Source organism: Sceloporus undulatus, chromosome 5, assembly GCF_019175285.1.
Source record: "Sceloporus undulatus isolate JIND9_A2432 ecotype Alabama chromosome 5, SceUnd_v1.1, whole genome shotgun sequence".
Lineage (NCBI taxonomy): Eukaryota > Metazoa > Chordata > Lepidosauria > Squamata > Phrynosomatidae > Sceloporus > Sceloporus undulatus.
In genome coordinates, this window is record NC_056526.1 from 2422757 (window position 1) to 2434157 (window position 11401).

An 11401-nucleotide genomic window follows, 5' to 3' on the forward strand; every position below is an offset into this window, starting at 1 on the left:
GATGATGATGATGATGATGATGATGATGATGATGATGATGATGATGATGATGATGAATTTATATCTAGCCTTTCTCTTGATATAGGGACTCAAGGTGGCTAACAACAAATGTAAAAACAATACAGGTTGAGTCTCCTGTGTCCAAAATACTTGGAACCAGAAGTATTCCAGATCTTGGAATATTTGCATATACATAATGAGATGTCTTGGGGAAGGGACCCTAGTCTAACCATGACATGCGTTCATGTTTCATATACACCTTATACACATAGACCAAAGATCATATTGTACACAATGTTTTTTTCATAATGTTGTGCATGAAACAAAGTTTGTGTACACTGAATGATCAGAAAGCGGAGGAGTCGGTATCTCAGCCACTCATGTGGATATTTTTGGTTTTGGAGATATTTTGGATTTCGGACTTCTGAGACTTAACCTGTATAAATTAAAAACAACGCAAAAGCATTAAAAGATATAAATATAAAGTTCTAAAAATAATTAAATGATTTATAGAGTTAAAAACATTAAACATTTAAAATATTAAAATATATTGAAAACTATATAAACCTTAAAGTCTGAGTTGCACACCAACAAACCCTCGTCAGTATGAAAAAGCCTGACAGTACAGAAGTTGTTTTCCCCCAGCTTCGAAAAGAAGAGTAGGGCCAGGGCCATCCTGACCTCTCTGGGAAGGGAGTTTGGGAGCCTAGGAGCAGCCACCAAGAAGGCCCTGTCTCCCATGTCCCCAACAAAATAGTCTGAGTGGAACAAAGAGATTGCCTCTCCAGACAATCTTAGCATTCTCATGGGCTCATAAAAGGAGATATGTTCAAATAGAATCATAGAATTGTATTCAGTCCACCCCCACCCCCTTTGCAATGCTGGAACTCACAATCAAGCATCCCCAACAGCTGGCCACCCAGCCTCTGTTTAAATACCTCCAAGGAAAGAGACTCCACCAAAATCTCCAAGGGATTGTGTTTCACATTCAAACAACGTTACTGCCAGGAAGTTCTCCTAATGTTGAGCTGGAATCTCTTTTCCTGTAGCTTGCATCCATTATTCCACGTTCTAGTCTCTGGAGCAGCAAAAAACAAGCTTGCTCCCTCCTCAATATGACATCCTTTCAAATATTTAAACAGGGCTATCATATCACCTCTTAACCTTCTCTTCACAAGGCTAAACATCCCCAGCTCCCTGAGTCGTTCCTCATAGGGCTTTATGGTTTCCAGACCTTTCACCATTTTAGTCGCCCTCCTTTGGACACGCTCCAGTTTCTCAATGTCCTTTTTGAATTGTGGGGCCCAGAACTGGACACAATATTCCAGGTGGGGCCTGACCAGAGCAGAATACAGCGGCACTATTACTTGGCTTGTTCTAGACACTATACTTTTATTGATGCAGCCTAAAATCGCATTGGCCTTTTTAGCTGCTGCATAGCACTGTTGACTCATGTTCAACTCATGGGACATTATAGCAATAGCAATAGTAATAGCAAATACATTTCTATACTGCTTATCAGTGCACTTAAGCGCTCCCTAAGCATTTACAAAGTGTAAGCTAATTGCCCCCAACAATCTAGGTACTCATTTTAGCGACCTCAGAAGGACTTTATCACAGGTGAGGAATTTCTTTTAATTTCGAATGAAAAGGAAGTGGGGCCAGAACGCATTTATGTGAATTTGCTAGTTTAGCGGATTTATGTGAATGTGAATTGCGTTCAAACTGGCTTCCCATTGCCAGAAAATAGCATGGCATTGCCTGAATTTGTGTGTGATCATCTCTCACGCAATAACGTGAAACCCCATGATTGCATTCGGACTGACTTCCCGCTGCCCTAAATCCACGGAAAGAGGCAGGTAATAAATAAATAAATAAATAAATAAATCGTATTTATTTATTTTTTATTTAAACAGCATATGGAGAGACATCTCTCAGGAGCACTTGAGCGGACATTGAAACGAGGCGACTCTTGCTTCTCTATGGACTTTAATGCATGAGAAAGGAAAGGCAAAATGGACTGGGAGAGTAGAGGCTTTCTCCACTTTCCTCATAGCCTTTCTGTTCTCGTCCCAAAGAGAGACGGTCATCAAAGCGCACCTTTTGCTGAATGTCTTTTCCCCACTCAGCAAAAGGCATGCTTTGACCACTGTCTATTATTATTATTATTATTATTAAACACATTTTACATAGTAGGGATCAAATAAAATAAAAAGAGTAAATACCTGCCAAGCGGCAACAACAACATTACATGATTAAAACATCTCTAAAATAATACTAATTATCGTATATGCTTGTCTATAAGTTGACCTCATGTTTAAGTCGAGGGCAGTTTTAGGGAGCAAAATTTTGGATTTTGATGTGACTCGTGGATAAATCAAGGGTAAAACTTAGGGACATGCAACAAAGGATCTAAATGATGGAAACAAAAGAAAACAATGCCAAAGAAGGTACAAAATTATGGCAAACATACCTGTTTTGGCTCACACTAAAGGCTGGATGGAAGAGAGAACAGAAGGAGATCAGTCCTTCCAGGACAGATGGTACTCCTGCCTTTTACCTGGGGATGCTTCCCTTTTCAGTAAGAGTTAAAGTGTAGTATTTACATTGACCTGGGGATTAGTTGCCCTACGGTAGGTTTTTGGGGTCACTTTTTTGACTAAAATTTCTAGACTTATCCATGAGTATATATATAGTAGTCTTCCCTGAGGAAGAGAATGGAAGTGCTATGAGGGCATGTGGAGCAGCAATGAGAAAGTCCCTACGCCCCTGACCCATTTCGCTTGTTTTTTCTTGTGCCGTAAAGTACTATGCTTCTATCCTTTAAATTCTGTGGATGCCTTAATACTATTTTAATCACACCTTTTTGCATTTTTAAACACCCTATATTTTTTAGTAGTAATTTCTGTTTTGTAAGACATCTGGGGTCCCAGCTTGGGAAAAAGGCAAGGCTTAGATGAAACGGTCTTTTGTTTGTTTGTTTGTTTGTTCAAAAAATGTGTTTCCTGCACAGAAAATTCAGTTATGAAAATCCCAGCAGAGACTTACCTTGCAAGAAGAAGCTGCTGATCAGGAAGCCGAAAAGGGAGAAGCGGAGGCATGTTTCAAGCTCCATCTATACCTTTGCAGAAAGAATAAAAGGGATGGTAGAACCCATTGCAGCAAATCTTGTTGCTAAATTAAAATTAACTACTGGCTTATAATTTGAGATGGTGGTTTGAGCACTGGACCAGGATACTGGGAGACCAGGCTTTGAATCCCCATTCAGCCATAGAAACCCACAATGTACAAGTCACCCTCTCTTACGACCTTCTCACACGGAGGAAAACTGAAAGTTTAAATGGGGTTTATCCCATGAAAATCACGCTGTTACTATTGAGTTGCAATTTAGATTTTCAGACGCAAAGCAGTGAAAGAGCCATTATCCCGAGAATAACCAGGGAATAACCAGGCAATAAACAGCAAGAAAGCATTTCTGGGATTTTCCCATGAATGATTTGTTGCTGTTTATTGCCAGGTTATTCAGGGCTTAATGGAACTTTCATTGCTTTTCAATGCAATGTCATGTGAAAAGCTTTATTGCAATTGTGAGATATTCCTGGGATATTCCCAGGATAATGGCTGTTTAATCATAATGTCTGAAAATCTTGTGAATGCGCCATTTTCATGGAATAGTCCCCGTTTATACTTCCAGTTGTCCCTGTGTGATAAAGTCCTCAGTCACAGTCACAGAGGAGTCCAAATGATGAGTTTGCCCTGGGGTTGTGTGTCTATATTCCTACCAGAAGCTTGGTTCCTGTCTTCTTGTCTCTGCTTTTGTGAAGTGATGGCGGCACACAAAAAACTCCTGGGACATTTATATAGAAAAGGTGGGCACCAAATGACATACCTGTGTGTCAATGTGTTGCAACCTGCAAGCATACTGGCTCAAGTACAAAGCGCCCACACATCATTTTCATTCAAAAGCTCCCACACAATTGAGCAGCAACCCAGCAAAGAAGATTAGCAAGCTGGGCCAAAGCTAACAAAATGAATTTCAACACAGAGAAGTGTAAGGTACTGCACTTAGGGGGGAAAAATAAAATGCAATGCACAAGTATAGAATGGGGGACATCTGGCTTACAGAGACTTATACGTGTGAAAGGGATTTAGGAGTCCAAGTAGACCACAAGATGAACATGAGTCAACGGTGCAATGCGGCAGCTAAAAAGGCCAATGCGATTCTACACTGAAACAATAAAAGTATAGTGTCTAGATCAAAGGAAGTAATAGTGTCATTCTATTCTGCTTTGGTCAGGCCTCACCTGGAATAATACTGTGTCCAGTTCTGAGCACCACAATTCAAAAAGGATGTTAGTAAACTGGAGTGTGTCCAGAGGAGGGCCACCAAAATGGTGAAGGGTCTGGAAACCATGAAGCTCTATGAGGAGATACTTAGGGACCTGGGGATGTTCAGCCTGGAGAAGAGACGGCTAAGAAGTGATATGATAGCCCTGTTTAAATTTTTGAAGGGATGTCATATTGAGGAGGGAGCAAGCTTGTTTTCTGCTGTTCCAGAGAACAGGACCCAGAGCAATGGATTCAAGCTATGGCAAAAGAGATTCCACCTCAACATTAGGAGAAACGTCCTGACAGTAAGAGCTGTTCGACAGTGGAACACACTCCCTTGGATAGTGGTCGAATCTCATTCTTTGGAGGTTTTTAAACAGCTTGGATGGCCATCTTTCAAATACGACAGCCTCAGTTTAGTCATCTTGGTTTCTAGGAAGAGTTCCAGCTTGATTTGTTCTTCGACCCATTTATCGGTCCTTATATTGGTCCATGGTATCCATAGATGTCTCTTCCAGCATCACATCTCAAGTGTGTTGATTTTCTGCCTATCGTCTTTCCTCACTGTCCAGCTTTCATGACAATACACAGAAATGGGAAATAGAATGACATTGACAATCCCAAATTTAGTATTCAATTATATATCTTTACACATCAGGATCTTGTCTAGTTCCTTCGGGGTTCTCTTTCCGATTCCTAGTCTTCTCCTAATGGACCATAGCCAGACAGTTAACTACAGTCTCCATTTTGATTAATGTCAACCAAGGTATTGTTGTTCTTGTTGTGTGCCTTCAAGTCATTCTTTAAGGAGAACCTATAATGGGATTTTCTTGGCAAATTTCTTTCAGAGGAAGTTTGCCATGGTCTTTCTCTGAAGCTGAGAGCATGTGGCTTTCCCAAGGTCACCCCATAGGTTTCATGGTTGAGTAGGGGATCAAACCCTGGTTTCCACAGTCATAATCCAATACTAAAACCACTACTCAAAAAACCTATAATGATATCTATATCTTCATTTCAAACTTTGGCCTGGTACAGATGGGCAAAAAGCACTGTCCTGCGGGTGGCTTGAGGGCTGAGCGTCCCCATGCTGAAAGCCCTCACCATGGCCTGGGTGCCATCTTGGTGCACACCTGTTCAGATGGTGCACACCATGAAGACACCCGTTTGGTGTAGCGCCCAAACAGTGCTGTGCCAAAGGGGCATCATCAAGCCACGTGGGAGCGGCTACGGCACCCCTTCATGGGCACAAAAAGGGTCCTTTTTGTGCTCTGCGGAAGCCAGATTGGTGCCGCGATGTGCGTTTGCCACGGGGCAGAAAGGGATGTCATCTGGCCACTGCTTCCTACCCATCTGTACAGTCCCTTTGTCATCACTGGGATTAACAACTAATCCAGTTGCTAGTTCCAAAGATAGTAGAGCCATTGAATGAAGAGGATTGACTTCTTATTCAACAGTTGGTTTACTTGGTCTGCTCTCATGGAGGCTATCTCAATGCTATGGAATTCTGGGTTTTTTAGTTTTGTGATATATATTTCGTCTACTCTGTCAAAGAGCTCTGGTGCCACACTAAATCACAAACCCCAAGATTCCTGGATGGAGATACTGAGCCATTTCGAGTTTCCAGGATCATAGTCACCTTGAATTCAGACCAGAAGCGTAAAAGTGCTTAGATAGATAGCTGTGTAAGGGCCACCATGGTGCAGTAGTTTGAGTGATGCGATTCATGATCTTTAGTCTGGTTAAGATGACATGGGCAGATTTCAATCTGTAAAATTAATCAGTCTAAGAAAATCAACTCGACCGTGTAAAAGTGAAGACAGTAATTATTAGATATACGAATAGATGAAAAGTGTCACTCAGCTTGACAGCAACACATTAAGAAAAACCCAAGTGTTTTAGGAGTTCTTGGGTTAACTATGGCTGTGCCACACTGCAGAATTAATGCAGTTTGACACTGCTTTAATTGTCATGGCCTCATCCTATGGAATCCTGGGATTTGTAGTGTGTTGTGGTCACAAAACCCCACAGTAGCTGTTTAACACCAGAGTGCAGGGTGACCAGATATCCTCCTTTCCGAGGCAATCCCTCCATTTCAACCTTCTGTCCAGGAGAATTCCAAATGTCTCACTCTAATTTATATTACTTGTATGGCGTTTTGGTTTTGTTTTGGTCATTCTCCATTTTTCTTGGAGTTCCTGTACTTTGCAGTGCCTTATCCTCATTTTGCAGTTTAGGATATCTGGTCACCCTGATGGGGCTTCTTATGCTTTGCCATCTTCAGAGCAAAGCTGGGCTGACCAGAGAAACCCACAAACCCAAAACTTTGGACTGACCAGAGAAACACACACAACGCATCTAGAACTTTGAAGCTAAAGTAATGGAGTTATTGACCATGCATAGAAGGCCTTCGATGCACAAAATTCAGTTCAGCACAAATGCCATACAAATAGATATCTAAAGTAAGCAAAGCATAAAGGAACCGGAATGACCAAATTATCCATTCCTACATTCAGCTTTCTTCCAGCCTAATGGACCCATGTTACTCACCTACAGATTTTTGCTTCTTCACGTGGTGGCCTTATTTTTACAAACAAAAAGAACAACAACCTTCAAAGTTCACCTTTGCTTTCTAGAACAGCTGAACATGGAGAAGTAAAATGCCTGGGGAATTAGTACTGATGGGGAGATAACTGTGAAACATCTTTAGGGACTTGAGAGGCAAACGGTTCAAAGAATTCCTCCAAAGATGATGCTGCCACAAATTGAGAATATACTGCTCACAAAAGTAGGAACGTAACTCATGGTTCATTTAGTTGGATGCCTTTTGTAACCCAAGGTTCAGCTCTGGGCACTAAAGAAAAAGTGAAAAGAGAAAGAGGGGAATCACTTAAATGGAGAGTGGAAAACTCCTGAAAGAATTCATATACCGTAGGTCCTTGGTATCTGCTGGGGTTTGGTTCAGGACCCATTGTGGATACCAAAATCCATGGAAACCAAGTCCCATTATGTACAATGGGTATTATTACTACTACTACTTCTACTACTTAAATATAAGGCGTGTTATCACAATAAAGCCCTAAATGGCTTGGCCCAGGATTCCTGAAGGACCGTCTCTCCCCGTACATTCCGCCTCGCACCCTCAGAACATCTGGGCAGCAACTCTGAATGCCTGGGGCAAGGTTGGCCGCTACGGTCAGAAGATCCTTCTCCACGCTGCCCCAGCCCTTTGGAACACGCTCCCCACAGAGCTCGCTCACTACCACCCTGGCCCAATTTAGGAAGGGACTTAAAACCTCCTATTTATCAGGCATTCCCCGACTAAACATCCTGTGGGCCTCCCTCCTCTCTCGGGCCGTGAGGTGGGCTAAGGGGTCTTTTATTGTTTTTATTGTTTTTATGGACTGTTGTTGTTTAATCTGTTTTTAATTTGTATATGTTGCACACGGGCATTCGTAAGCCGCCCTGATCTATTTGGAAGGCGGGTAAAATAAAATTTTATTATATATTATTATTATTATTTATTATTATAATACTACTACTACTGTGGGTCTTGGTATCCAGGATCTCCCATAGATACCAAAATCATAAATGCTCAAGTCCCATTATAAAATGGGGTATTATTTATTATTACACATTGGGCCATTGGTATCCGCTAGGGTTTGGTTGCAGGACCGCTGTGGGTTCCAAAGTCTATGGAAAGAGAGGGATGTGGAAACTGTGGTACATGCATGATAACTCATGACTCGGTTTCTGCAATGCTCTCACATGAGACTATCTTTGTGCCTACTCCGGAAACTTCAATCAGTCCAAAACATGGCAGCCAGAGCAGTCACCAGGAAAGCTAGAGGCGACCACATTACTCCTATCTTAAAATCTCTTCATGGGCTGCCATTGTTGTCCAGGCACAGTACAAGTTGTTGGTTATGACCTTTAAAGCCCTACATGGCTTGGGTCAAACTTATTGTGGATTGCCTCCTTCCATATAATCCACCTGCGCATTAGGTCTCCTGGGAAAAACTCCACAACCAATAAAGACCCAGAGAGCCTTCTTCTTATCAGCCGCTCCCCAAATTATGGAATGGCCTGTCGGAAGAGATCCAGAACATCACGAATCTTGACAGCTTCAAAAGGGCTGTCAAGACGGATCTCTTCTGACAGGCCTTCCCTGAATAAGTCGCCCGGTGCCGCATGGACACAGATCATCGCAGAGAACACAAAAACGCCCATTCCTTTGTCTATACTGGCTCCATTGTTTGACTATTTCCATTTTCCAATTTTTCAGTTCTTTTAATTCTAGTGATTGTTTAATTGTTATTTTATTGCAGAATGGTTGAGGGGAGGGAATTAATGGGAAGCATTTTTAATTGTATGCTGTAGTCTATTGTGTTTCTATTGATGTTGTAAGCCGCCTCATCCTGCGGGGGAAGCGTGTGTGAATAAATTTTATACTATTATTATTATAGGAGCCTTTGTGAATATGAAAATCAATAAATGCACAAGCCTTATTAAATACAATGGGGTATATTAATATTAATATTATTACAGTGGGCCCTTGCATCCATAGAGTTTGGTTCCAGGATCCCCATGGATACTAAATCTGTGGATGCTCAAGTCCCATTGTATACAATGGGAAAAATTATGTTATCATCATCATCATCATCATCATCATCATGATACATTGGGCTCTTGGATCCACTGAGGTTTGGTTCTAGGATGCCCCATAATATCACATCTATAAATAAATACAATTGCACATTATATTATTATTATTATTATTATTATTATTATTATTACAGTGGACTCTTGGTATCTCTGGGGTTTAGTTCCAGGAGCCGCCAGGGAGACCAAAATCCATGGATGCTCAAGTCCCATTGTAGGCAAGCACTGAGCTTGTCAATAGGTCCCATAGTAGACATTACAGACCATGATGAGTAAAATGGCAAAATCAAGTGTTTGCTTTTTGGACTTGTTTCTTTTTTTAAAATTCAAGCCACGGATGGTTGAATCCGTGGAGAAAGAACCTCTGCACACTTGGGCTGATTGTATTGATTTTGAAGAGCAGAAATAGTAAGGCTGTTTGACAGTGGAACACACTCCTTCCTCGGAGGTGATGAAAGTCCCCTCTTTGGAGGCTTTAAGCAGAGGCTGGATGGCCATCTGTCACGGGGATGCTTTGATTGAGAGTTCCTGCATGGCAGAATGGGGTTGGGCTGGACGGTCTCTTCCAACTCTATGATTCTATGAAATACTTTTTTCTTTTCTTTTTAATGAAGGAAGGACCAACAAGAAGGTCCTTGAGAGTGCACTAGAAGGAGCAGGCATTTGGAGCCTTGATGGATCAGAAGGAAATGGAGGAGGCAGATAAATATTCATTCTGCCTAACACCAGGGGGAAGAGACTCCAGCTGAACTGAGGAGGTTTATGGGTCAGATTAGGAGAAGAGACTGTGTGTACTTCAAGGTACATTAAAAGGCATTTTTGGAATGGCGCGCATGGGTCTGCCAGACTCCAACTTGTCCACCTGTCATTCTGGATTTCAAGGGCTCAGTTCCTACGTGGCACTCATTCTGTTTCTTTGCTGGTTGTGTGCCTTCTAGACTTTTGCCTCTCTGCACATAATAATAATAATAATAATAATAATAATAATAATAATAATAATAAGTTTTATTTATAAACCACTTTTCCGCAGTGATCAAAGGGTGTACAGATAGAAATGCAATAACAAAATACAAATACAGACTAAAAATTGCAATACATAAATAAAACTTCAATAAAAACATTAAATTATACAAATTAAAACCATTACATCAAATCCAAGCTAGCTAGTGGCAGTCGACAATACAGTACATATAGGGGGGAGTCACATGATATCAAGGAGCATCGGGGAAGGCTGTGAAAACAAGAAGGTCTTGAGTCTCTTAAAGAGATCCAGGGAGGTGGTGGAGGGAGCTCATCGGGAAGGATGTCTCAGATCCAGGGGCCGAGATGGAAAAGGCCCTTTGCGAGGTTGACATTATCCGCCATCAGGATCCTCAAAAATTTCCTGGCTGACCTAAGTGTGCGGGCAGATTAATGGGAGAGGCGGTCCTCCAAGTACCTGGGCCCAAGCCATTTAGGGCTTTATGGTTAATAACCCAACACCTTGTATTGTGCCCGGAATAAACAGCAGCCAATGGAGATCTTGCAAAATTGGTGTTATATGGTCAGCTTGAACATCGTGACAAACCTAGCTGCCATATTTGCACTATTGAAGCTTCCGAGTTTGGTACAAGGGTTGCCCCATGTAGAGCGCATTGCAGAAATCCAACCGAGAGGTTACCAGAGCATGTACTACCGTTTCAAGGCCCCGCCCAGGTAGGGTCGAAGCTGGTGTATCAGCCGAAGTCAGCTGGACGCAAGTCCAAAAGCACCCCAAAAGCCGAACTGAGTCTTCAGGGGAGCGGGACCCCATTCAGGACAGGTGGACAAATTTCACTACCCAGACCGGGAGAGCCTATACGAGCACTTCCGTTTTCTCTGGATTCAAACGAGTTTTTTTCCCTCATCCAGCTCATACTGACTCCGAAGTGCATTAGAGGAGAGATGCCATCCCTAAAAGCACATGGCTGCATCCAGGGAACCTGGGATTTGTAGTTTCTGTGGCACCAGAGCGTCCTGACAGAGAAGGCTAAATGTCTCACCAAACTACAGATCTCAGATTCCATAGCCTGGAGCCACGGCATTAAAGCGATTTCAAACTGCATTCACTCTGCAGTGTAGATGAAGCCTCGGTCATTTCTGACTTGTGGAGATCTTAAGCCAAAGCTGTGGAAGAGTTTTCCTGGAGAGATTATTCCAAGGAAGTTTGCCTTTGGAGCTGAAAAGTGTGACTTGCCCAAGGTCACCCACGAGTTTCCAGGCCTGAACTGAAGGTATTCGAACCCAGGTCTCCCATCTAACACCAGATTTCTTTGGCAAGATTTATTCACAGGTTGATTTGCCTTTACCTTCCATAGAGGCTATAAGAGTGTGACTTGCCCAATTCACCCATGGCTGAGTGGGCATTTGAACCCTGAGTCCTAGGCACAGTCAC

The 11401-nt window shown here is 42.2% G+C and overlaps 1 protein-coding gene across 1 annotated transcript in view; it reads right to left on the minus strand.

Moving 5' to 3' along the window:
- Positions 1–3115, minus strand: part of LOC121930824 (snaclec purpureotin subunit beta-like) — a 25648-nt gene extending 22533 nt beyond the window's left edge. Inside the window, exon 1 of the mRNA XM_042467724.1 lies at positions 3049–3115. Coding sequence (XP_042323658.1) covers positions 3049–3115 — 67 coding nt within the window. The remainder of the gene's footprint in view (positions 1–3048) is intronic.
- Between the last annotated feature and the right edge of the window lie 8286 nt (positions 3116–11401).